Raw genomic sequence first — 27,998 nt, forward strand, 5'->3', positions numbered from 1 at the left:
AGAGTGGTTAAAGGGCTACTCATAGCTACTCATGCAGGTTGGATCACAGCTGAGCATGGATCTGAACCTGTCCCAAACACCGCTCTCTGGCCACTACACTAATAATAATAATAATAATAATAATAATAATAATAATAATAATAATAATTTATTATTTGTACCCCACCCATCTGCCTGGGTTTCCCCAGCCACTCTGTGCAGCTCACAATAGAATACAGTGGTACCTCGGTTTACAAACACAATTGGTTCCAGAAGTCTGTTCTTAACCTGAAGCATATTTAACCTGAAGCGAACTTTCCCATTGAAAGTAATGGAAAGTGGATTAATCCGTTCCAGATGGTCCGTGGAGTACTCAACCTGAAGCGTACTTAACCCGAGGTATGAGTGTAATTGTTCTGGAAGTCCATACTTAACCTGAAGCGTACTTAACCTTAAGCGCACTTTTCCATTGAAAGTAATGGAAAGTGGATTAATCCGTTCCAGACAGGTCCGCGGAGTACTTAAACTGAAAATACTCAAACCGAGGCGTACTTAAACTGAGGTATGACTGTATTAAAAATATGTTAAACATTAAAAACTTCCCTAAACAGGCCAGTCACTGAAGTTTCCTCATCTGTGCACTTATGTATTTGCATTAAATAACACAGCCACCTTGCAGTCTTATAAAAGTAACAACATCGTTATAAAAACATACTGAAGCAGCAGCAGAAAACAGAAGAAACTGCCCAGCCGATTCCAGAAATAAGCAGCAACAATGACTCTCAGAACTAATCAAGAAGGAAGATCCACTGGAGCAAAATGGCTTTCACTAACTTTCTAAGAGTGGTTACAGGTAGGTAGGCGTGTTGGTCTGGCGTAGTTGAAACAAAATAAAAAAATTCCTTCCAGTAGCACCTTAAGAGACCAACTAAGTTTGTCTTTGGTATGAGCTTTCGTGTGCATGCAGACAAAAGAATCTGAAGTATCTGAAGAAGTGTGCATGCACAGAAAAGCTCGTACCAATGACAAACTTAGTTGGTCTCTAAGGTGCTACTGGAAGGAATTTTTTTGTTTTTGTTTCTAAAAGTAAAAACTATGGGGATTTGGTGTGCCTCTTCAGAAAAAGAAGTTGCAGCTCCTTGCTAGCATGGACTCCCTCAGAGAAGTGGGGTGGGGAGTAAGCAGGACATGCAGGGACAAAAACATCCTCTCACTTAAGCTGGGTTTTAAAAAGTCATTCTTATAAAAACAGCGCGGTGCTTTCTCTTGTCATTAGAAAAATGGGGAACCTATGAGCCAGACTGTTGAGTCATTTTTCACATTTCAGCGATAGGTACTACATGCAAAACAATTAGGCGATAGTACATCGATCTGAGGCATTTTAAACGTGCGTTTTCCAGCTGAAGGTCGCGCCTCCACGCCACCTGCCCGCCGGGGCGAAGAGAAACGTGTTGACCACCGCGCAGCTTGTCACGTGTATAAAAGCGGCCCCGAGGGAGGGCGGCCGGCCTGGCGCGTGGGTGCTGGGCGGGAAGTAGGCCTGCAGGTGGCGCTATATCGAAGCGCCTCCCTGCGTGCGTGAGAGAGCGAGAGGGAAGGAGCCGAGCGAGCGCGAGCCGGTAGTGGCTGAGGATTAGCAGGAGCAACAGTCGCGAAGAGCGGGAAGCGGGGCAGCGCTCGAGTCGCCAGGGGCCGCAGCGAGTCTCTCCCCAGCCGAAGAAGCGGATCCCGGAGGGCCCTGGAGGGGGAAATGGAAGCGCAGGCGGAGGAAGGTCAGTTCCTTCGGCGGCCAAGCGGTTCGGAAAGGCGCGCACGCCTGTTCCTTTCTGGAAGCGGTGTCACTCCGCTCTCCTTTCCCCTCTCAGTTTTGCGCTCGGTGATCTATCTATATCTATATATTGGAGTGGGGGGTAATGTTTTGGAATCCACACCCCACCCTCATTCTGCATGATAGAAGGTAGAAAAAGTTTTGAAGAGACCCGCATGGCAAAATTTGATGAATAATCGGTTGTTTCTATGGAAAGTGTGAGGTCCACTGTTCTTTCTTTCCTGTGACTCGGTAGAGTTATGGATGCTATTATATATATATATTCTCAAGGTACATTTTTGAGTGCTTCGAGCAAAGGTGTCTCGCTTTGCTGTGATTAGCTGAAGTCGGAGCTGTTTCCTGAGAATCAAAACACAGCTGACCACCTTGAATGGCCGGTTCTCTTCTTGTCCAAACTGCCACATTTGAACCTTAAGAGAATCCAGTAAAATCGCCCGCTCCCTCCACTCCACTTATTTCTCATAAAATGCAATAACTGGACTGTTTTAGTGTGTGACATGCTTGCATGTTGTGTGCTTAGCGTAACAGCTGTGGAGCACAATCCTGAAGTTGAGTCCCATTGTGTTCAGTAGAATACATTCCCATGTAAGCATGCATTGGTTAAGCTGCCATCCCGGTTACTTTCCAAGCACGATCCATTCACCACCACCCTGAGCAAGTAATAATTCTATTGTCGTTCTTCCTCCTCCTCCTTGGACTTAGTGTATAACGTTTCAGTACTGTAATGTGTTTTTAAAATGCCCCCCTTTTGTACACTAAAACAGCAGTAGCAACAACAACAACACACTTGTATTTTCCACTAACATTTTTTGTCCTCATCCTGGGATAGGAGTGCTGGTTACCTGTCGCTCACAGAACGAAAGTTCCTTTGTTGACTTGGAACGTAGGGAAAGCAATAAATAATTTGTTTAATTAAAGGCTCTCATGGGCTTTGGGGATGAAACAACTTTCACAATACCTTCTGAAGTTTTATTTTGCTAATGATCATCTGGTTGATGTATAAACCATCTTTCCATGAGGGCTACTGCAGTATTATCTCTCTAGGGCTTTGCTTGGATTGCTGCATAACAAGCTTGGCAATTCAAAGCAAACTGTTGTAATACCTCCTAAAAATCTACTGCTCCATAAACCTTATTCCTGATCATAGCTTTTGCTTTATTGACCAATAGTTTTCTCTGTTTGCTGTGTCTATGTACACATCAGATTTATGGCAGATTTCATGCATTTTAGTTCAATATGGGTAGCATTAAAATGTCTGCTATTAGTAGAGGAATATCTAGTAAAATTAGAGCTTTTCCATGCAGCATTTGCTTCTTAATGACCTCTGTCCTCACAGTGGAAAGTATAATCCTCTTCTTATGACTCGGTCAATCGCATGCACACTGCTGAGTTGTTTCTAGGCCTAGTAATCACTGCAGAATATTCTCCACCTTGTATTTTTAAGTGAAAAGAAGCACTCTTCCATGTCAACGTATCTGAAAATGTTTGGTTTCTTTTTCTTGAGGGAGAAATGTGCATAAACCTCTTCCACCTGCCTTACGACAGGAATAAAATTTTAGAGCTCCTTGTTGATGAAATATGTATGCTAGTAACCGTGTTTCTCATATTATAAGACACGTCTTATATTTATTTTTTCCTCAAAAAAACACACTATGGCTTATTTTCAAGGGATGTCTTATTTTTTTCCTCCTCCTCCTGCCGCGGCCGGCATTGCTGCTGCGCCTATCACTGTGTCTTATTTTCGGGGTATGGCTTATATTCCTTGAATGCTTTAAAATCCTGCTATGGCTTATTTTATGGGTATGTCTTAAAATATGAGAAACAGGGTAATTAGTCTCAAGAACAATGCAAGTGGTGTTCTTAATTCACCATTACTTGTCTTTGTTAATCATCTGAATCAGTGTTAGAAACTGAGATATGAAAGCTAGGAGCTAAATGGCACCTTAAGCCTAGGTTATAGGGGCAACAACGGAATGTCCAGGTGCACATTTTTATAAAAAGAATACAAAGCTGGAAATAATGAACTGCAACTAAAATATTATGTTTATTTTTCACAGGGTCTAGTCCTTCCCCATATATTCTTAAGAAGGTCTCTTCTCCAGTCTTCAGAGAGTAGCTGGAAATGGGGTGGCAGAAAAAGGTCCTCATTTCCTTCCACTCTGCAGTTTTAATCTGAAATTAAAGTACTGCACCCAGAACTCAGAAACTGCTCGCACTAATGACATTTCCCATCGCAAAATGCATTTCAAACACTGATCTGAATGTAATTGGGCTCTGTTTCACACCTCAATCCTATGTTTACTTATCTAGGAGTATTGATGGAATCTTAACTCCCAGATGGGCCTGTTGGGATAGATTAGGTCAGAATGTGACAAATCCCCACCGCCCCACAGCTGAGCTGGCCTGAACCCAGTATAAATGACTTTAAAACAGTGTGGAGGTGGGGTTGCCTTGGCATCTCTAGCCCTGTGCTCACAGCAGCCTAGGCAGAAGTGGAGGGACAGGCAGATGGTTGCACTAGCTTGCAGCTGGTTCAGCCAACAGGCCTGGCTCAGATACCAGGCTAGCTTAGCCCTGTCCCTTCACTGCCCCCCCCATTTTGTGGCTCTGCTTGTGGGCAGATGGGTAAGGGTGTGTGCCAACAGGGTGATGCTTGCATCATTCTGTAGGCAGGATGGGGGGGGGGCATCAGGGCTGGGCATCAGTACAGCTTTGGCCATTCTAACACACACCCCTGCCAGCTCAGGTCAAAGTAGTCTGGTTTGCCTTGCCACCCTGGCATATCTATTCCTGCTGGCTAGGAGGCAACTCTCCAGTGCAAGTTATGCTGGTGTAGAGGGCAAACTGTATCCTAACTCTGTTCATTCGTGAGTTTCATCCACATATCTTGGTGTAATGCCTAAGGATTTTTTTTTTTCATTTCAGCAGGCATTTTATGGTTTTTGTTTTTAACTGATTTTTGTTGTTGTTACTTCAATGTTACTGTGCACCACTTAGAGACTAAGGTGTTAAGTATCAAGAAATAAATAAAATAAACTTACAGTTTCAAAAATGCAGGTGTAATGAAATTCATCTCATAGGACAGGCAGCAAATATTGCCACTCCCCCACCTCCACCCCCCACTAGATGCAGTTAGGCTGCAACTTGTCTTACACAGGAGAGTTGTCCCGTCATATCTTCACTGGTTAGGATTGCTCTCTAAGCTCCATTGCACTCAGCTGAGTACAGTGAATTGAGCAATAATCTCTACATGGTGTATAGATGTAGCCTATGTACTGTATAGTTTAAGAAATTGTCCACATGTAGAGCCACTGTCAATTGTAAATCTCAGTTACGTGCATCTACACAAGCACAATGTTGCCCCAGCACCTTCCTGTGTGTATTTACTCAGAAGTACCGGTAAGTGAGTTTTATGTACATATGATTGTATCCTAAGCACACACACTTTCATGCCATAAGATGGAATTCAAACGTAAGAAAAGTGGCAGATGGGCAGCAACTTACGGATGATCGCTGCAAAAAAAAGAAGAAGAAGAAGAAGAAGAAGAGGTAACTGCGTGCACCAGTTCAAACCCTTTAGCCCCTAGCCCCAAGAGCCACTTTCTACATTCCTGCCCTGTGATAGCTTCATGCACAGCCTTCCCTCAAGTATTGTCAGATTACTGTATAAATGCTCTGCTATAACTTGCTTTCCTATTTAACAGATGTGAGCCTGGGAGAAGCTCTTATCTGCAGTTTTACTCAGTGTGTGGCATTTAATTATTAATTGTAGATCTAAATGGGCATCAAAGGCCAGAGCACTCTCTGTTCACCTCCCTTATAGTGTCAGCAAAATGACTTAGCAGTTAAACCTTATTTTGAGGGATTACCCAGAATACATGTAGTGCTTGTGCTGCTTACATGCTTTCTACATATTCTTATTCTGTGGGGCCTGTAAAGGGGTATTTATTTTGTTGTTGTTGTGAAAAGGTTATGAGGGGAGGAAAAGGTTGGTGTATTGTTTGGTACCCACACAGGGAACAAGCATTTTCAAGTAACAGGCATGCTCCTTGAACCCTTTGTTTAGTGGTTTAAAGAAGCTGATTAAACAAAATGAAAGGGTTTTGAACTGCAGTTCTTGGCTTGTCTAATAATTCTAGCTTGGATTGCAGCACAATGGGTTCTCCCCCATTTTTGGCTTGCTTCCCATTTTGTAAATGGAATTCATCAGTAATATTCTGAAGCATTATGGTAAATTCTTCACCACAAAAGACAACTGGGAATATATTAAGAGCTGATGAGCTGCGGCATGTAATTTGAATTTGTTCATATCTCAATCTCACAAATATCCTAGTTATCGCCATGTCAGATTTGATAGGTCTGTTGCACTTGGAGCCAAACTAGAACAATCTGCATCTATGGCCATGCTGTCTAGCTCTAGAGTCTGAGGGAGGCTCCTTCCATTGACTTGGCTGGACTAACTGCCATTTGGCTCCCCCCCCCAAAAAAATCTCTAACTACTCCCCAAATGATTATTTTTAACATGGTCATTAACCATTAATGTAACTTTGGGAAGAACCGGTGCTCAATTTGTAAGCTTATACATTTTTACAGTGCCGAGAATGCTATACTATATACCAGGCATCCCCAAACTTCGGCCCTCCAGATGTTTTGGACTACAATTCCCATCATCCCTGACCACTGGTCCTCTTAGCTAGGGATCATGGGAGTTGTAGGCCAAAACATATGGAAGGCCGCAGTTTGGGGATGCCTGCTATATACTACATAGTATTTTTATAATTAACTAGCTGGCCCTGCCACACGTTGCCGTGGCTAATCCCTGTGACTGCCACCCCCCTGTGTCGATCCATGACGTATCACGCCCCCTCTCCCCCCCACCCCGGGTCATCCCTGTGACTGGCCCCACCGTGTCCTGACCTATCTCGTCCCCTCCGACCCCCACCCAGGCGAGTCAGTACCTCCATTCGGCCTAGTCTGTAAAGGCTTCGGCCTAGTATGTAAACGGCAGCCAAGGTGCTGTTGAGAGGGAAGGTTCTTTTCCCAGCATGCACTTTTGGGTGAGTTGTGTGTTCTGTAACACTGGTTTGGGGTTTTTTACGTGGCGTAGGTGTGACATCTGTCTTAGCAAACTTCGTAAGTGTAATCTCACGGTAGCATGGGACGTTGTGTGCAAATTTGAATGCTATCAGTCAAGCAGTTTCGGTGAAAAGTGGAAACACACCAACCTGCCGTTTTTACATTTATATATATATAGATAATGGTTGGAGACATGGTATCAGGTGCCATGGAGAATGGCACTTATGGAGAAGTGAATTCAGAAAGAGCCATGGAACAACCAAAGATGATTTGCATACTATATGAAGCAATTTCACTGCTTACACTGCGAAAACTAAACAGAATTGTAATCCACCCTTAACACATGGGAGACCTTGGACAGCTACAGATGACTCTATTGCTTGTGTAATGTTGACTCTTGATTTTTGTTATGGTTATTTTTTTGTGTTTGTACCTGCAAAGCAAATAGTCATTCTTTAACAGCAGCAGCAGCAGCAGTAGTTTGATACTGGTTCTTCAGCCCCTTGTCTGTCTTGTTGAGCTGTTATGAGATTTTTGTGAATTTTGTCATGTTCTGACCTTTTATTATAAACATATTAATACAGAATCTCTTCCATAATGAGTCCAATGTTTATAGTGTCTCACTGCTAAAATACTGTTACAGGTTTTCAATCAGAGTGGAGTTATTAGTGTGGATTGCCTGAGTCAATACTTAGACTTGACAAAGGAGCATTAACATTCTATGACATTCCACTGATGTACCTCCATGGGAGCTAAGAAGACTAGGTGACGGTCAGTAGAGAGCAAGAGTAGACATGCACTTAAATGTGCAGTGGGTAAGTTATCTGGGTGTGTGAAAAGAACAGAAGAATGCAGCTTGGGTGAGACTGAGTATTTACAAGGTATTTTACATGCACCTCCCTTTCACAGGGTAGCCTCTTTTTAAGCTTACAATCAATATATTGTAGCTCATATTTTGAGTGATTTGGTATCTAATAAACCTGATCCAGGGTCTGTAAATATTTATATAACGAAGTTTGCTCAGATCCAAATCTTGATTAGATACATTCATTTGCTTTCAGTAGGAATACCATTGGGTGTGTTCAGACGATTAGATTCTGACTTAATATGCAAGGATGTGCAGTAACTGTTCCTTTACTCGTCCCTTCACATGAGTGGCAAAAGAAACCAGGAATCATGATTAATTGCATCCAAACAAGCTAAAATCTTAAAAAGCAGAGACATCACCTTGCCTACAAAGGTCCGTATAGTTAAAGCTATGGTTTTCCCAGTAGTGATGTATGGAAGTGAGAGCTGGACCATAAAGAAGGCTGATCGCTGAAGAATTGATGCTTTTGAATTATGGTGCTGGAGGAGACTCTTGAGAGTCCCATGGACTGCAAGAAGATCAAACCTATCCATTCTTAAGGAAATCTGCCCTGAGTGCTCACTGGAAGGACAGATTGTGAAGCTGAGGCTCCAATATTTTGGCCATCTCATGAGAAGAGAAGACTCCCTGGAAAAGACCCTGATGTTGGGAAAGATGGAGGGCACAAGGAGAAGGGGACGACAGAGGACGAGATGGTTGGACAGTGTTCTCGAAGCTACGAACATGAGTTTGACCAAACTGTGGGAGGCAGTGGAAGACAGGAGTGCCTGGCGTGCTATGGTCCATGGGGTCACGAAGAGTCGGACACAACTAAACGACTAAACAACAACAAGCTAAAATCAGAATCCAACTTTAAGGCTTGTTTGGAAGCTGCTAATTGTAGTTCACAGTTTGGACATGAACAGGAAGCTCTGGTTAATTGGTACTGTACTTGCAAGTTTATTTTGTCATTTGCATAAAAAAAGAAGTGGAGGATAAAGGAGCATGCAGACGGAAGTGATGCGGTTGCATGCAGCTTGGGCACTTCCTAGTTTATTAAGCCAAAATTTTATTGTCCCAATGCAAACAGTCATTTTGCCGAAGAAATGTTGAACCACTTTGTGCATTATTAATTATGTCAGCATATACTTGACTTAAAAATCAGTTTGAACCAAGAGTTTTGTTCCTTGTTCCACATTTTCTATAACAGAGAATAGAAATATTTTCCAGGCATTCTGACATGCCAGCAAATGTAGGACAAAACCTTGAGGGTTTAGATACTTGCTTTCTTGTATTTGTTGTTATGCAGCTTATATTTAAAGCACTTTGTGAGTCTCATTTATCAAGTAGTAAGGTTTTAGCTGGAGCTTTCTCTCTATCTCCATTCCTTTTCTCAACTTGGAGATCTTACTTTTCCCTTGGTTGACAGGGTAGTCTATGACTAGCTGCTCTTTTTTAATTTTTAGAGTAGAATTAATTGTAATTGTTAATATTTGTATGCTGCTTTTCCAACGGCCAAGTTCAGCTCAAAGTGGCTCAACAATAAGTATTAACAAATACAAAGAGCACTTCCTAATACAAAAGAATTATATAAAAAGGTATAATAAAACACAATAACTCAACCAAAACAATATAGAATAGCAAAACCACAAAATATGAATCAAGCACACTGGATAAGTATTAGGAATGCCAGTTAACCCTGCAACCAAAAAGGGAAAGGACCAGAATTGAACAAGTGTTCTGACAAGTCCAAAAGGAGAAGATTGTTTTACTTTATTGAGAATCATAAAGATTGTCATTCTCTGTCATCAGCCTTTCTTTTCTTTTTTCATAGAGTTGATCTGAAGGTTCCAGTATCTGTGTTTTATGAATAACTTTCTTGTTTCCTCTTTTCTGTAGGTTTGGGTAAGAGTTCTTCCACTGTCAGGGAGAATGTCACATTTGCTAATATTTTATTGGCCCTATCCTAGAAGTGAGAGCAGAAGCAGCCTAATACAGGCATCCCCAAACTGCGGCCCTCCAGATGTTTTTGGCCTACAACTCCCATGATCCCTAGCTAACAGGACCAGTGGTCGGGGAAGATGGGAATTGTAGTTCAAAACATCTGGAGGGCCGAAGTTTGGGGATGCCTGGCCTAATACAACGTTTCCTCAATCTCTGAAAAAGTGTGAATTATGACAATGAGTCCAGTATTCCTTTCTGGGTTCATCTGTTCCTCTTAACTTCTGTTAACTCTGGTACAGATAAATCTCTAGACTTAATTGAACCATTGTTTAGACTAGAACCTCTGTATCATTCAGGGCCCTGGATTAATGGCATTGTCCTGAAATAAAATATTTTAAGTAGCATTATTTTCCCCAATTTGTACAACACCACTCTAGCAGTTAATCAACAAAGCAGTGGCAATTTGCTTTTAAAGATCTATTGACTTCAAATATTAGTTTAAGCAGCAGGAAAGAAGTATAATAAGGCTCTGCACTGCCTGTAGAGAAATGAAATTGTGCAGTTGGCTTGAGTACATATTGCTGAAGGGTGGCATTTTAACTAAAAGAATTTAAGCAAATGTGAGAGCATTTGGCCACTACCCATAATCAAGCAGCTGTTTGGGAGGAAGCAGAGAACTCCTGTAATTTCCAAAGTTTCTTTCTGTGTTGTTTCTTTTGAATGCGCTTGATGTGCCATTTAAGTTGTCATAAGGTCTGAATTAATTAGGTGCACAAGCTGATGATAAAGAAGGTTGTACATGTGATGGAGAGAAATAGAAATGTAGATCAGGCAGCAACAGACAAACATATGTTAGCTGGGTCAGCATGTGCTATACTTCATGGATAATTTGAAGCTGACATTTTACAGTATGTCTAATTGAGCTACCCCATGTACCCAGAACTTCTCACTGTTTTTTCTAAAATATATACAACATGTCTATTAAAATACGGTACTGTATTAAAATACTTTACGTTTCTGACATTGTTGGGCAATGCCTGTAAGCCCCAGTTAAGATAATTGGACCAGGTTTGGTGCAGCCATGATTATTGGGAAGCACAGAATTATTTATGGGCTTGAAAATACTGGATAATGAAAAGTGGCAGCACTGTACTTGTGCTTGACATATTGCTTCAAACCTAGACAGGTTTTCTTGCTGGGCTTTTTGGAGCTCTGGAGAGATCCCCCCCCCAATCACATTGTCACTGTGATGGGTAAACTCTATTGTCCCACTGCAACGTATATAAAAGGATTGAAGTCTTGTGCCATTTAGAATATGGTCATCTATTAAGGGGAATATTAGCAGCACCATTGGAACAATGCTGTAACTGTATTGATACCCTCTTAGAAGGATTGTGCCGCTCAGAAATCCATTCCACCTGATGGGAGCCACTTTAGAAGTACTGTGGCACTATCTGCTGGGATCAGCAAGGGTATTGATTCTATTTTGTCCCTCACAGTGTTGTTGTCTTTAGAAGGAGTGTTGTTGTCATCATAGGGATGATGATGATGTTGATGATGATCTGTTGTACTCAGTCCAGGCATCTCCTTTCCTTCTGTGGCAGCTATGTTCTTTAGAATTAACACTGCAGCAGATCTAGAGGGTTTGGGCTATTGATGCAGTCACAGTGCAGATCAGTTTAGTGTACAATAGGAACGAATAGTTCAAGTGACTTGGGTGTGCTGATTTCAACTCCGCCCCTTTTGAATTTCTGTTCAGGTTTCCAGGTGGCTAGATGTCTTTAAAGTGGATGTGTGGAGTGGGGAAAAGGCTAGTGGCAGTCTGACTGAAAGTGGCTGACTTTGAAAAGTGACAATTTGGTTATCCATATGTCATCATTGTATTAAAATACATTAATGAAGCAATATCATAACAGTAGAACTTGAAAAATCTCAAGGCCTCGAGTGATCAGGTGTATAGATATCTGGGCCTAGCATCTAGGATTTGAAACATGTTGCCAGTCCTAGATCCTAGAAATACTCTGTTTACTCAAGTCTAATGCACCATCAAATCTAATGCACACCTCAATTTTCAGAACCTTGAAACCAAAAAAACTATTAGCTGCCGAATGTAAATTTGCCATCAAATCTAATGCACACCTTAATTTTCGCAACATAATTTGGCCAAAAAAGATGAGCATTAGATTAGAGTAAATACCATATGTCTTAGTGTGAGATGAATGCAGTGTTTTGTACTAAGTGCTTCCTGTTTGCCATCCATTTACATATTGTACTTGCTACTGGAATCTAATCATTATGAAATAAATAGTTGCATAAAAAGATATTTAGGCATGATGTCATGCATTTCAAAGAATGCTTGAATAGTATTCTGATCTGTTGCTCAGAGGAAAGTTAGAAAGGTTTGCAATGTGACGCTTCTGAAACTGAACAACAGAAGAGCTGCCTTGGTATAAAGCCACAGAGAAGCATATTTATGTTATAGGTAAAGGTAAAGGGGCCCCTGACCATCAGGTCCAGTCGTGTCCGACTCTGGGGTTGTGGCGCTCATCTCGCTCTATAGGCCAAGGGAGCCGGCGTTTGTCCGCAGACAGCTTCCGGGTCATGTGGCCAGCATGACAAAGCTGCTTCTGGAGAACCAGAGCAGCGCACGGAAACGCCGTTTACCTTCCCGCTGGAGCGGTCCCTATTTTATCTACTTGCACTTTGATGTGCTTTCAAACTGCTAGGTTGGCAGGAGCTGGGACCGAACAATGGGAGCTCACCCCGTTGCAGGGATTCGAACCGCCGACCTTCTGATCAGCAAGCCCTAGACTCTGTGGTTTAACCCACAGCGCCACCTGGGTCCCTTATTTATGTTATACTGAAGACAATTCTGGGGATTTGGGGGCAAAAGAATTCTTAAAAACTTGAACGTCAAAATATATTTTCAAATTTGGGGGATATTATGGCTCAGTTGATTTCTGGGAGCTATCAAGGGTTTATCCACAGTGTTGCTCTTGATGGGGCAACGCCCTCTGAAGGAGCCGGTACATAGCTTGGGAGTACTTCTGGATCCTTTGTTGTCACTTGAGGCTCTATGGCCTTCCATCAGCTTTGCCCATATCTGGACAGGGATAACATAACTTCCATCATCTAGGCTCTGGTAACCTCTAGGTTAGATTGCTGTAATGCACTGTACTTGGGGCTCCCTTTGAAGCCAGTTCGGAAACTTCAGCTGGGGCAGCATTTGGTGACCAGGTGGCTCATCGGGGCAAGGCGGTTTCACCAATCCTGACCCAACTAATTGGCTGCCAATTAGTTTCTGGGTCCAGTTCAAAGTGCTAGTTTTGACCTATAAAGCCCTAAACGATTCAGGGCCACAATACCTCAAGGACTGTTTCCTCATATGAATTGATTCAGACCCTGTGATCATCATCTGAGACCCTTCCTTGTGTGCCTTTCCTACGAGAGATCTGGGGGTGGCAACATGAGAATGAGCGTTTTCTGCAGTAGCTCCCCATTTGTGGAATGCCCCCAAGGAGGCTTACCTGGTGTCTTCATTACATATATTTTGGTACCAGGCAAAAATGTTTCTCTATAACCAGGCCTTTGACTAATTTGCATACTATGGCCTTTTAAATGTGTTTGTGGGAGGGCGATAATTGGTTTTTTGTTTTTATTATGTATTTTGTATGTTTTATCTTGAATTTTTATGTTGTGAACCATCCATCTATGGATGAAGGGCAGTACACAAATAATAATAATAATAATAATAATAATAATAATAATAATAATAATAATAATACACCTTTATTTGGTTTGAACAAATGTCATCTGCAGTTTCCGAGGGTTTATATAGGAATGTCTAGAGATTATTTATTTGTAGGGGTGAATCAGTTGGGGACATGCCTCATCTGTCTTATTGGTTCATTTTTACAAGGAACAAATAACTAAAAATATTTGGCTCAGTTTCCAGCTGGACATGATTCATTGGTCTATTTGACAGAAAAATGGATTTCAGCTTGCTGGTACCGATAGAATAACAACAAGAAAAAGTGGCTATATTTGCTTTCACGGTGGTGAAATTGCAGAAATCTTAAATGGAAACGGAAGGTATAGATTGCTACAAGGATAGCAATCATATTTTGTGTGTTAGGACTGCATTTTATTGATATTAGGAATGCCAATACATCTAAATTGGTGCTATGGTGTCCTTATGACATTCTTATTTCTGTTAGGTCAAGACAATAAATATATACACAGATGGCAACATTTGGGAGCTGGGCTGCTTGTTGCTTAGCAGCATATTTTGAAGGGAGAGTAAGAAGATGAGTACTGTATAGAAATTCCTTCAGTAGCACCTTAAAGACCAACTAAGTTTATATTTTGGTATGAGCTTTCGTGTGCATGCACACTTCTTCAGATACACTAGAAACAGAAGTGTCAGACCCTATATATATACAGAGGGTGGTGGGGGTGGGTGGGAATGGGAGATGGGCTGATGGGAGTGGTAAACCTGTAGATGGGTGTTAATGGCTGCAGCTCATACCAAAATATAAACTTAGTTGGTCTTTAAGGTGCTACTGAAGGAATTTTTTTATTTTGCTTCGACTCAGACCAACACGGCTACCTACCTGTAACTACTGTATAGAACAAATTCTATGTACACAGGTCTCTTTAAAGAGAATATTCCTTCTTTTGACAAGTTTTAAATGGAAATGTCAAGTGAAGCTAAGAGGCTAGGTACATCATTCAAGTATATTTTATGTACAAAAGAAACTAGATTGCAAATTTCAGGTCTTGTCCATGGAGCATGGAGGACAGGGTGCAGACAATTGTTGTGCATGTAAAAAGATCCCAGATTCAGTTACTCTGTGTTGCGTTTAAATAATTTTTTTTACAGAAAGACTCATTCTTGCTGGTACCATCTTAATATTTACAACCAGATGAAGGTTTCATTTTTGTAATAATACATTTTCAGAGTAGTTTTTACAGTTATATTAAAAATTACTGATTTGGTTATACTGTTAGAAATACATAGACTGATAATTATGAAATTATGGTGAGGTTTAATAGTTTAACTGTTTATATTTGAACAACTTTTCTGCTTTACTTTATTGGAAGGAGAAAAATAATAATTTCCTCAGTAACAATTTAATCAATTTACTTAACTAAAACAATAACATTATAGCATATGTATCCATGTTTGTTAACAATGCAGTTAAACAATTTTTAAAAAAAGTTTTAAAAAGTTTTAGCGCACATGAAAAACTTAAACAAATCCTTATTTCCTGATGTTAATAGCCTTTGGACTATAATGTAACTTAAACAGAAAACTATCTTAGATTTTTCCTCCAAAAGCATTTTCTTTTAAAAATCTAATTTAAATTAAAAAAATGATTTACATTTTTTAAAAAATCCTATTTAAATAAAAAAATCATTGATTTTTATCCACCCTGGTTCCCACTAACTTTTGCTATGACAAAACTTGTGTGATAATGTCTCCTAGCAGAAGAGTGGATGCTCTCAATAAAAGAATTTTATTTTCAACAATGTGTTTCTCTTCTCCATGCATATAAGTGGTAATTAAAAGGTATATATTTCATTTTTCAAATCACCACATTTTCCAGCAAGGTAACATTGTGGTTATATTCTGGGTGCCAGTACACCGTAGAATGTAGACTGTACACTGGCGCTTGGGTAGCTCTTTCATGTGGGTTTTTATTTCTCCTGTACAAATTGATTGTATGTGTTGTGACTTGAAATGGCCTTTCTGGAAACAAAAGACTGGTGTGCACATGCCGTGAGCTATGTGTAAAAATCCACTTGGCTTAAAAGAAGAGCCCTTCTGGATCTAGGCCGGTCTAGTCTAGCATTCTGTTCTTACAGTGCCTAAACAAATGCCTGACAGAAGCCTGCAAGTGGGACAGGAGGGCAATTGCACTCTCATATTCTGCAAGTTGGGATTTGGTATTCATATGTCATCTGATGTACATAACTATTTTCCCTTGTACATATTCTAAATTGGGAATAAAGAGTCATTGTGGATCAAATAAAGAAGTCCCCAAACGTATTTTGATAATCAGACCTAATTTTACATCTTTCCAGTACAATTGAAATAAATTGTTGTTGTTGTGTGTGTATCTCATATACGTTATTTCAGCTTGTTAAATATTTAGACATTGGCTGCTCTGGGTTTTTTGTTTGTTTTGCTTCTGTTCTTTTGCTTTGTTTTATGATTTGGTGCTGAGTCCTTGCTGAAAATGGCAGCAGCAGTGCTGAAGCTAGCAATGGATTTCCAAATTGTCAAGCAGAGCTCTTTTCCACCTCTGGAACCTACCGGTAATCACCTGTTAATCAGATATCAAATCTGACTCATTCTGCACACAAAGCATTTGCTATTCTTCTACATGATGGTCCCTCCTTGTTAAGATCCTTACTAATTCAGAAAAAAAAAAGATTTAAAAGAGATTTGAACAAGCATAAAGCGTTTTGTTTTGTTTTAACAAGTTTGCATTTCCTGTCTAGGAAAAAAAATCTCTGAAACTTGTCATCTTACTTTCAAAGGTCTGTTGGAAAGGCAAGTGTTGCATGAAGTAGATGAAGACATGGTCACTGATGTTGATTTTACCAACATGATTTCTGAAGAAGAGCAAGAAGAATTAAAAGCTGAACTTGTCAAGGTAACGTTCTTTGTCTCCTGAATATGTCATCTTAAACTAAGGGCTGGTTTTGGAAATCACTGCTGATGCCAATCTTTTCCATGCAATTCTCCTTGGGCACATTCCTATAAAAGCAATTGCATGAATTTCTTACCCATATACCATGACTGTATGCCTTACCACCATATGTGTGAAGTGGTTCCTGCATGGATTGAGCAGAGTTCAACCTTTTTCTAATAAAATATAATGAAAGGCAGGGCAATAACTAGCCAAGAAGTCCCCTTCCTTAAACAGAAGCATTCTTGCATATGGATTCATTGAGAACGTAACCAATGCAGTAGAATGGATAGTGTGCCCAAATCCCAAATTTGGGGTGCCCTGTCCAGCCGTGAAGTGCTTTGGGCAACTTTCATGTATCAGTTTTTTTCCTGCCGTACAGTTTAATAGAATAAAATGGAGTGATTCTGTGTTTCCACGTATGTTACTCGAGTTATTTGGAGAAAGAGCTTGGATATAAATGTGATCAATAAAATAACATTGAACCCATCAGTTCAAAATACACAAATGAGCTTTCTTTGATTAATATACAGTAATACTTGGAAAATAAAGTATTTGTTCTTTTATTTTTTTTGTCTCCACCACCCCTTTTTGAGTCATAAAAGCAGGCATAAATTATTTTGTGTTTCACTTGTATAAGTCTTTGTCCCCCCCCCCCCATCTTGCATTTTCAGTGATGTGAGCAGAGGTTAAGGCCTTCATCCTCCAGGCACATCCCACAATACGTATTGTTTGTAGTCACAGCAGTTCATGGTATCTAGGCCAGCTCAGATCACAAGACTGTCCTAAATTGTTCACAGCATTCAAATGGTATATAATTACATTGTTCAAAGGAAATGCATTGGGGATTTGCATTTTGAAATGCTTGGAATTTTTCAGAATTTACTAAGTTTCTGGAGCTCTAATGAATTCATTCTATTTGGAGTGGCTGCTGTACTTCCAATGGGAGTAGTTTGCCTTCTGGTTTTCAGTGCCTTTGAAAACATTTCCCTGTATCATTGCCTTAAAAGCCTTAGAACTGTCACATCCCCATCTTAAGATTTTCCCCAAAGCCCTGATTCCCCACTTCCCAATTATATTGTACTGCACAGGGGTCCCCAAACTAAGGCCCAGGGGCCGGATGCAGCCCAGTCGCCTTCTAAATCTGGCCCGCGGACGGTCTGGGAATCAGCATGTTTTTACATGAGTAGAATATGTCATTATATTTAAAATGCATCTCTGGGTTATTTGTGGGCCTGCCTGGTGTTTTTACATAAGTAGAATGTGTCCTTTTATTTAAAATGCATCTCTGGGTTATTTGTGGGGCATAGGAATTCGTTCATATTTTTTTTTTCAAAATATAGTCCGGCTCACCACATGGTCTGAGGGACAGTGGACCGGCCCCTTGCTGAAAATGTTTGCTGACCCCTGGTACTGCATTTCCCAACTGCATTTTCCCAGTTGTATTGTTTCTTGAATAATCCACAAAGTGTACAGTGAATATGAAGATTTTCAAGGATGTTAAGGAACATATAATTCAACATATAATTCATATAATTCAAAATGTAATAGGTAGCTTCTGAGGGGAGATAATTTATTTATAACTTATTGCTGTGTATATAGCTGATACCTTCTGTGCAGTTAGTTAGTCATGAAAACTTAGGTTATGCAATTTACTATTCATATGTATAAATTGCACTCAATGCCCAAATGACAATGAAGTTGCTCATTTTAATTCTGTTAAAAATAGCCCAGTCCAGAAAGGGCAATCTGTGTATGGAATTAACATTTTCACATCATAAGATAAATATGTCTCTGAAGAGACTACCTCGGAGAATTACAATTTGAAAATGAAACTAAACGTTGTATAATCCACCACAATGTTTCATTTAATGAGACATTTGCAATAATAGAAAAGTAGCTGAAGATGTTTATTTCTTTAAACTGGGACTAACCAGTTTTTTCCACTAAAAAAAATAAAATAATGTGAAGTGACTGTTGTATCTACCCAAGTCCTTCTCTGTTCTACTCCCCCCAATTCACAACCTGACTATTCTGCTTTACATAATCAGATGAAATTTAAGGCTATATTTAACTTAATTGGTTTTATTATAATGACACAAAGAAAATAGCTTTCTCTTTGCCAGCATGTTTTTTCACTAGGCTGCTTTTTCTGTCTCCGATGGGAGCCTTTTTTATTTTACATACACTGCCTCTCCTTAAAAGGTGCAAATTACTTCCTAACCATCTGTTCAGTACATATGTACATACAGATCCTTGCGCATGACATTGTGCAGCTCATTGCCTGACAATCTTTCAATTTGGGCCATTATGGCCGATAAACCCATAAATCAGCAGGCAAACACATTGCTCCTACCTTGTTTGCCAGCCCAGCCATTTCTGTCTTTTATTATATTTGTAAATTTTGGTAGTCCATAGGTCAATGAGAAAAGCAATGAAATATATGTGAGATCATTTTGATGCCACTTTATTAGGTCTAAAGATTCAAATACAATGGCATTTTTGTACTTGAAGAAGTTGTGTCACCTAAAACCATGTTACGTTTATCAGGAAGAGGTATAATACAAACTTTTATCTGTTATTGTATTCAGCTTGAAGATGAAATTGCAACTTTGCGACAAGTGTTGGCAGCAAAAGAGAAGCATCTTGTGGAAATTAAACAAAAGCTTGGCATCAACCTGATGAATGAACTGAAACAGAACTTCAGCAAGGGCTGGCATGATGTGCAAACTACAACTGCGTGAGTAAAAACCTTCTACACATCCTTTTCCTTTGTACTCCTCTCATTATGAAGACAACATGGTGCAATGGCTAATGTGTTGGACTTTGTTTAAAGTGAGCTGGGTTCCAACTCCCATTGGGCTTTGAAGCTCACTGCATCGCCTTTGTCCCCATCCTTGCTGAAGATAAAAATGAAAGCCTGTTAATGTGCCACCCTGAACTCTTTGGAGATGATATGGAATACACACGTGGCAAATAATTCAGTACATTTGGTCAAATGTCATTTTGTTGTTGCTATTGCTATCTCCAGTAAATTGAAATCTATTTAAATACACCTTCAAGGGGTCACTTTGCATGCTTTATTCTACAGGTAGCATACATGAATTTTATTTTCTTGCCACCTGACTTCCTTTGCTTTTTTATGAATGGTTCAGATGCCTTTTTTTTTGCAGTCAACACAGAGAAGTAGCGTAATGTGCAATGGACTCTGCAGCCACCCTACTTTGTATGCTTACTACAAGTGGAAGTGGCTCTTTTCTAATATAACTGCAATAGCAGCATGTAAACAGTAGGACACTGCCATGTTGACCTGGTGGCCATTGTTGAACTACTTTGTGTGGATGATGGCAGGGGCAGACTTTGCTAATATGGCGCCCTGAGGACAAAATTTGGTGCACACCCACACCGTATAAATGATGTTGTTGTTGTTACTACTATAACAATTAGTGTCTCCTCAGTTGGGTGCTCTGTGCAGAGGAACTGCCCATGCTGCCATAAATCCAGCATTAATGATGGTCACTGCTGACATGATGGAGCTGGCATTTTTTTCTGTTCACAACAGACATAAAGATATATTGGTCACAGCACACTGGAGCCCTTCCAAGGATGGAAACTATGCATGGTACAGCATTCAACTAGGTTTTGTGCAGTGTGGACCCATTGGAATTAAAGAACACAATTATGTTCATTGATTTCACTGCATCTAACCTGAATAAAACTCAGCTGACTATTTTGCACAAGGAAAAGAACTCAACAGAGAGAGAACTTTAGTTGCAGTCTCTTCGTTCTAATAATAGAAAATTTTCCTGAACTGGCTTAAAGAAAATAAGCAAGAACGTTTGTTCATTGGTTTCTACTATGATGGTTGCACCAGCTGCATGTGCAAATCTGAATAGTTATTTTTTGAATGCCATTCCGTTCCATTTATTATTTCATAGTAGTACTGAAAATATGAACAATATATTATTAATGGCATTTTTAAGGCCAGTACCTTAAATATATACTATATCTCCAGGCAGAAGAGAAGGTGAACTTGAAAATGCACACTCAGCAAATAGATTAATAGCTGAATAGGTAGCCTCTGAATTTTAAAAAGCTTAGTAACCCTGATGAAGAATGCAAGCATAGCAAGTCAAAGCATGTTGCATAAATCAGCCATGTGCATATTTAAGAGGATTGTGGCTGAAGCATTCTTTGCGTTATCTGACTGTTAGGAGAAGCAGCAACACTGTTTTGGATATGCATCTGTGGTCTAGATACCATCAAGGAACCCTAGAATAATAAATGCAGTGTTGCAAAATTACTGAAATGGCTTATCATTGCTTGCCTACTTATTACAGTTGTGTCCCCACCTTCCTCCAAGGAGCTCTGGGACATTTTATCCCTGCAATTCTCCGAAATGGCTAAGGCTGTGAGATAGCACTTTGCCAGTGACCATCCAGTGAGTGTAATGGCTTTGTGAGGATTTGAACCGGGTTTCCTTGATCAAAATTCCAACACTCTGCACAACTTGTGATCAATCAGGCTCAATGCCTCCCGCCAGCCAGCACTGGTGGTCTGCCATTGGCTTGACAATGCCTGTGGTGGTGTGCTTTGCAGTTCTAAGCAGGAAGAAAAAACATGAAGTTTGGTGATCAAGGACTCTGTCCCGGTTGTGCACCTTGCTGTTCACTTCTATTTCGTGTCTTGGAGCCTTGCTAAATATTATGCAAAATGCAGTAGTAGAACTTTTCTCAACATTCTTGCTCATCAGACTGTAGAAGGGTAAAAATATTTTGAATGCTTCACATACAGGTTTAATAGTAATAGTAGCAATTATGATTATGATTATTATTACCTGCCTTTTACCATAAGGTCCCAGGGTGGCTTACAGTATAAAAATGTATTAACTAGAATGGGAACAAACTTTAGAGAGAAATATGCAGCAAAGTACTTTTAATGTTGGAGACTAGTCTTTTCTTGTTGTATATGCCCTGGCAATTCTGGGTACATCCTGACATTATTACTTTATTTCTACCAATTTCTCTGCTATGGGTAAAGTAGTTTATGTTTGGGCCATATAAAATACAGTACAGTTAACTCCCATATATGAATATTAGCATTTGGTAAGCTATTTTAAAACCACCCCCTTCTCTTGTGCTGTTCCTGCAAATGAGTTTAATGTACAGCAGTCAGAGTTCTGATGGTTTTATGATTTGAACAGTATGAGAAGCAAATGCCTTGAACCTAAAAGGTACTTGCTTACACTGTAGTAACTGCTAATTCTTAGATATAAGAAGACACAAGAGACTCTGAGTCAAGCAGGTCAAAAGGCAACAGCAGCTTTCAGCAACGTCGGAACAGTCATCAGCAAGAAGTTTGGAGATATGAGGTACAGACGTTTTGATTTAATTTCTGGGAGAAAATTAAATCCCACCCACCCACAATTCTTTAATTCCCAGCATTGCAAGATTTACATTGAATCCTGGCTAAGGCGACTTTTTCCTGTTTATCACAAAGGAACTAAATGATAGCTTATTAAGATGTATTCCTGATTTAAATTCTGGCACATTACCAGAGAAACCAGGGAGATTACATGTTGGAATTCCATCTTCTAAATAATGCCATAAAATACATCAGCGGGGATACAACAATTGCATCTCCCTAATTCTTTTCATGAACGGGGATCTTGGAGAGAGAAATGTTTTGAAGAGTGAAGCGTGCCTCGAAGCTATTCTTGAAACACAAATACAGCAACTTTATTGTTTTATCAATAAGGAAGGAAAGCCAGTTATGAACTACATTTGCTCGTGTTGTCCCTTGCTGACCTTGTCCTAGCCTTGTCCCTTTTCCTCCTTTCTCTTCCGACTGCTTGCTCTTTGGGGCATAGATAATTTATCTGTGTATACTTTTCTTCGACATAGGGTCCCTAGATGTTATTGGACTCTCTCCCATCATCCTCAATAGACCAGCTTAGATTCTCTTATCTGTTTCACAGCAGCAGTACTTGATCAATTGCTCTTCATACAGTAAACAATTCCCAGTGTTTCTAACTGATCCCAGTGTTTCTAACTGATCCTTGTGTTTAATTTTGCTCTGTAATACAATTTTATCAGCTGCAAGTAACTGGTCCCACTACCATTAAGTTGCATCTATTGCAACTGATTTGATAAGAGCTGGAACGCAGAAGTAGTCCAGGGGTTGTAATTATTTGAAGCTTCTACTCCCTCTTCCCACTTGTGTTAAAAAGAAATGATCATTATTTTGCATTCTGACCACTCTTCTTTTGATATTAACTTAATTTTCATGGATAAATATATATGATGTTTTATCCAGTTCTCTTAAGGCAGTCATGAGTCAGGGCTATTCATGTTATGTTGTTCTGCCTGAATGCCATTGTGCCTGAAACGAAGGCTTCAGTAACAAACACAGATTACTTAGCATCTCATGCTTAATTGACACAGCTCTTTGGTGGGCTAGTTTTCAAACTGGATTATGTGCTTATCTTCAAACCAATTTGAAATTGCAGCTGGTGACTTGTTGTGGAAGCAAGCTCAACATTAACAAACTTCACAGGTTTCCAAAGAGAGCATAAACAGTTAGCAACTTAGCTAAATTTAAACATTTTAAATGCACTTGATGTTGAGTGTTCCATGTACAGGATTTGGGGGGTGGGGGGTGAGATCTGTAATTATACCAGTGCTTAACTCTTCTTAATTTTTTCCTTATGCTGCTGTTCCAGGTCACATTCACTTGGGTAAGATAAATGCATGTTGCTGCTCCATTTGGCATACTCCATTTTATGGAAAAGGACACAACATGATTTCCTCCATTTGTGGTCCAAGATTAGAAACTTGTATTATTTCAACTGGGACATCTTGATTTTATAGTTTAATTAGGCAGTGCAGAAATTGCTGAAGACCCTGAAGAAAACCTTGGATAGAATTCAGAATGTTGCTAATGCGCTCCTGATTAGATTAGACCAAATTTCCCATAATGAGGCTTTCAAAATGCTTTTCTACCAAACAACAATCCTCCCTTCACCACCCAAGATTGAAACGTAAGGACTAAACATTCAATAAAATTGTTTTTGATTGTTTCTCCAAGAGTGGGCATTATCGTAGAACAATAATTAATTTCATCAATTGTTTGAATCCCAAACAATTTTATCTCTACCCTGAGACCCCTGGGTATAGAGTGGTATATAAATTCAATAAATAATAATATCCAGTGTCTTTTATTATTTATCCTATGGAAGATTCTTGTGCCTACACATCAACCCCTTGCCATCTCCTTTCTCAGTGCACTGTGATTAAATCTGGAAATCTTCAATTAATCCCACTGCATCCAAACTGGAACAAGCCAAGATTTTAAAAACTTCAAAGTGTGGTTGAAGATTCTAGTTTGTTCCAAACAAAATAGGAAACTATGCTTAATCGAAGACTTCCAGGTTTAATCACAAAGTACAAGTTCCACAATAAATACTGATCTGCAAGTACCCATTCTCTTCCACTACTGGAAATATTGCCATCTGTGCCCTCCCTTCCCACCCACCCACACTCTTGCATTCTCAGTTTGTTGACTGGTGATGTCTAGACATCTAATGTTAGGAACAGTCCATTAGGTGAGTAGGTGAGCTACTCAAGTTATAGCCATCAGATGGAAACAATTTTCAGTTGCAACTGTGCCACCCATGTACAAAGCAGGCTTTTTAACAGATGCACATCTTAATTTAGTGAGTTTCAGGATTGCTTCTTTCCAGGACATAAGAATGCTAGAAATTCTTACTTAAAAACTAAATTAGTCTGCAGTTGTGATTTTATTTGTATTGGTCATATTATAAAGTTTTATGTTTTCTCTCTTCCATGTTTTTCAATTGCAGTTACTCTATTCGCCATTCCATAAGTATGCCTGCTATGAGGTAAAAGTTCCACATCACCTTCTTATCCTGACCTTTGAATGTGTGTTTTCAGGCTTCACACTATTCCTGTGACAGTAATTTGTTTTTAGTACTGAATATTAAATTGTCGTAACCCTTTGGGATCAGCCTTCTAGTACAAGTGTTCTTCATACAGAAAGTAGGAAATTCAAATGTGGCACCATTGACCATCCTCTGTTGTTCACGTGTGAGTAGTCGAATTCCCAATCCACATTCTCATAGATTTCACTGAAATATATTTCCAAATAAGCTTTGCCACCATTTTCATTTGTGAACTGCCCCAGCTGGCAGACAGTTATGGCTGTGAGCCAATTTGCTTGGATGGCCAGGTCTACCTTGTCCTTCCTAACCAGAGTCCTTTCTCCTTGGCTGGGGGGCAAGTTGGAGTAATTGTTGTGCTCCCTACAAAGCCCTGTCATAGAAAGGACTTTGTAGCTTATCAGAAAGATAAACAGGTGTCACATTAGTTAATGTGAAGTAATATGAAGGGCATATGATCCATTCCCACATGTCTGTGGTTTTAAAGAACACCTCCTTAGGGCCAAATGTCACATGGCCTTGTATGGTGGCTGTTTAAGGCCTCCCATGCTGGCTGTTTTTTTAACCAGATTAAGACCATGGGTTGCTTTAACCCTTTTCCCCAAAGCATCCTAATCAGGATCAAGCCACCTTGTGCCTGATTTCCATTGGATCATGACCTAAGACTTGAAGCAACAGTGATCCCAATATGGCTTGGGTATCCACACACTGGCTATTCGTTAAACACACACATGACCAAATAATGTTGCAGCTGGTTTGACCCTTAGCTTGGTGGTAATTAGAAGCCAGAGATGGCGACACAAGCCATTGCCATCAGAACCCAATCCTGCAAACAAGTGTAAGACTATCATGTTTTTCTTTGTTGTACCTTCTCCTAGGAATTCTCCTACATTCAAATCCTTTGAAGAAAAGGTTGAGACCACTGTCACAAGCCTTAAGGTATGGATTAGAATTGAGAGAAAGGTTATGGGCTGTACAGTACTAGCTAATTTTTGTGGTGTGTCACTGAAAATTAACTGAAGCCAGAGTAGTCCAAACCTTATCCTAAAATGAACCCTTGATTGTTCCTGCACTTCCAGGGAATTTTCTGTGCACATTTGTACATCATCAATGCAGCAGAAACCAGAGTTCCCTTTAAGCCCTGCGTACCTGAGAAATAACTTCCTATTCTTTGTTCCATCATGAGCTTTAAGATCAGTAGAGCAGCTTCATGATTGTACCACATGTGGCAACACGATCAAAAGCTATTATTGGTAGCTGTGTCACATTGTGAAGCCCTCTTCTCCTGAAGGGTCAAGCCAAAACTTATTCCAGAAGCACTAAGACTTTCCTGTTTGGGCTCATGTTTATCAGTCAAGGCTAAGGAGGCATGGATTAATCTAATTTCTATTAGTATAGATATTTGGGCCTCCCACACTTCTCAAAATAGTTTGTTCACATATAATATGAGCATTGTCTTGGAAGTGCATGATTGTTCTTTGTCAGTTGTTTATTATCTGTCAAAAGATGTAAAACAAAACAATTATAAGACCACCAAGGAAGATGAAGGAATTTCCACAGCAGCCGCCATTTGCTAATAACCCACATTTTATGCTTACTAAAAAATAAAGATTCTACTCAGGAAATATTTTTCCTAACTGAAAAGATTATTTTAAACTAAATAACTTTTAAAAATTAAGCAGGCTTATAAAAGATACTGGCATGAGTTGAGAAATTAAACATATTTAAGAGTAAGTAAATGTCTGTGATCATGAAATGTTGTCTGGGAGATAGGGGGACAAGATTAAATCTAATTAAATGTGACAAATATGGTGCAAATACAGTCTAAGAGAATTTTAAAAATTGCCAACTTGGTCACCGCTAGCACTTGTGCCAAAGGCAAGATGGACTGCACTAAGTTCATGCTCTGAAATCCCCTTGCTTTTTCAATACCACTTGTCAAGCTGTCAAGAGTTCATCCAGCCTTTATCAGAATCAAATGCTTAAATAGTGCAAACCACCACAGTGTCATATACCAACTTTTATTTTATCTGAGCACCTAACCAACTAGCTTTGCTGTATTCTCCCATAACCAGCTGAATTCCAAACTGGCATGGCATTTAGTTTACAGGTACTCGTAAACTGAGCAATTTCCCACATGTAAAGAACAATACACAGTGGTTCCTCGACTTAAGAACTTAATCCGTTCCAAATGCACATTCGTAGGTCGAAAAGTTCATAAGTCAAAAAGCAGTTTCCCATTGGGAAAAAAATATTTGGAAAAATTCGTAAGTCGAGGAAACCGCATTTAAAACCGCCAATGGTTTTCCATTCGCATGTAGAAAAATTCGTAAGCGTGCGGCCATTTTTCCCGTTCATAAGTCGAAAACTTCAGATGTCGAGTAATTTGTAAGTCGAGGGGCCACTGTAGATTTATTATGGTTTGAATCAAATTACACAGAACATAATTTATATTTGGAAGTTAACCTTGGGCAAATTGCTGCTGTTTCATATTCAACATTTAATTTTAAGCTTGCCTCTTAACTTTTTTGTGGAAGTCAGTACATATCAATACATTATTCTCAATCTGGCACTGACTTCTAGCATCTAGTACAAAGGGAACCATTTTAGACATTCATTACCAACCTTGCCTTTAGTTAACACTATAGTTATAATCTGCTACCTTGAGAGCTGAGGAAACAAAAGTCAACATAGAATTAACATTCTTCGCAACTGAGGTTACAGAGCCCCTTGAGTTATAATAGTCCTAAGCATTTATTTGGCATGAAAATGAAAAAGAAAATTGAGGCAAATTGTTTAGCAGAATGTTAGTTACCGACTGCCCTTGCTCATTCCTTTCAGACAAAAGTTGGGGGTGCGAGCCATACCGGAGGAAGTTTTGAGGAGGTTCTCAATTCTGCTGCCCATGCCAGTGCTCAGAGTTCCGCTGTGAGCACTCGACTCCCAGAAACAGAAGAGGAGCTTCAGTGCTAGACTGCAGGGATGCTAATCATTCTCTCCATCCCATGTCTTGGGTCCAATTCACATGTGAAGCCCTGTTTATTTTTGCTTCAGGATTGAGTATGACTGTATGCGGAAACATTAGCGTAAAGCCGGCAGTACCCAGAGTGAACCACAGTGATTCTTGTAATAAGCCAGAAATGATTTCCATCTGTTGCCATATACTGTCCAGTTAACTCTAAGTACTTCTTTATGTGGTCACTTGCCTACATACATGATTGCATGGGGAGGGGAGTGAGTCCTATTCTGGGGGAACAAGTTTGGGGTCTCAACTTCATAAATGCTTTTACACATCCAGCTTCTATAAGAAGCGTCACTTTTGAAAATGGCTTCTACCAATGTTGTACTCTTAGAGATTTGTCTATATGTGTATATATGTTATATACTGAATTTTTGAACATTCTGTTCAAATAATATATTGCTGAAATACTCACTTTTCAAATCTTATGGTTTCTCTTCCTTCTCCTACCTGCTTCTGTCTTCAGCTAGCTTTATTTTAAAGGTCAGCTATTTCATGAGACATGCCATTTTGTCCTGAGGGACCAGCCTACCCACCCACCACTGTTCCACAGAGACTGTTCTTCCCTTTCTATCTGTTTTCGCGGCCACAGCAAAAGTACTTATGTTTTTAATAAACGATTTGCTTTTCCTCTAGTTAAGGAGTCTGTA

At 39.8% G+C, this 27,998-nt stretch overlaps 1 protein-coding gene across 2 annotated transcripts; it reads left to right on the forward strand.

Annotated features, from left to right (window-relative positions):
• Nucleotides 1-1,626: 1,626 nt before the first annotated feature.
• TPD52L1 (TPD52 like 1) lies at nt 1,627-27,983 on the forward strand. 2 transcript variants are annotated; one of them, XM_088666105.1, is made up of 8 exons: nt 1,627-1,751; nt 16,221-16,336; nt 18,964-19,112; nt 21,642-21,743; nt 23,094-23,108; nt 24,234-24,272; nt 25,208-25,268; nt 27,171-27,983. In XM_088666105.1, exons 1-8 carry the CDS (start codon nt 1,730-1,732, stop codon nt 27,300-27,302), a joined length of 636 nt encoding a protein of 211 aa, XP_088522231.1. In that variant the 5' UTR covers nt 1,627-1,729; the 3' UTR covers nt 27,303-27,983. The 2 variants fall into 2 exon arrangements, with proteins under 2 accessions (XP_088522231.1, XP_060128646.1); XM_060272663.2 differs by lacking the exon at nt 23,094-23,108.
• Nucleotides 27,984-27,998: the final 15 nt, after the last annotated feature.

This window comes from Zootoca vivipara, chromosome 3, assembly GCF_965207765.1.
Source record: "Zootoca vivipara chromosome 3, rZooViv2.hap1.1, whole genome shotgun sequence".
Classification (NCBI taxonomy): Eukaryota; Metazoa; Chordata; class Lepidosauria; order Squamata; family Lacertidae; genus Zootoca; species Zootoca vivipara.

Bases quoted from the DNA above. Each gene is read 5' to 3' on its own strand.
- TPD52L1 (XM_088666105.1), top strand. From the start codon at position 1,730: ATGGAAGCGCAGGCGGAGGAAG. The intron at 1,752-16,220 runs GTCAGTTCCTTC...TTACTTTCAAAG, and splicing joins GGAAGCGCAGGCGGAGGAAG to GTCTGTTGGAAAGGCAAGTG. The intron at 25,269-27,170 runs GTATGGATTAGA...CATTCCTTTCAG, and splicing joins CCACTGTCACAAGCCTTAAG to ACAAAAGTTGGGGGTGCGAG.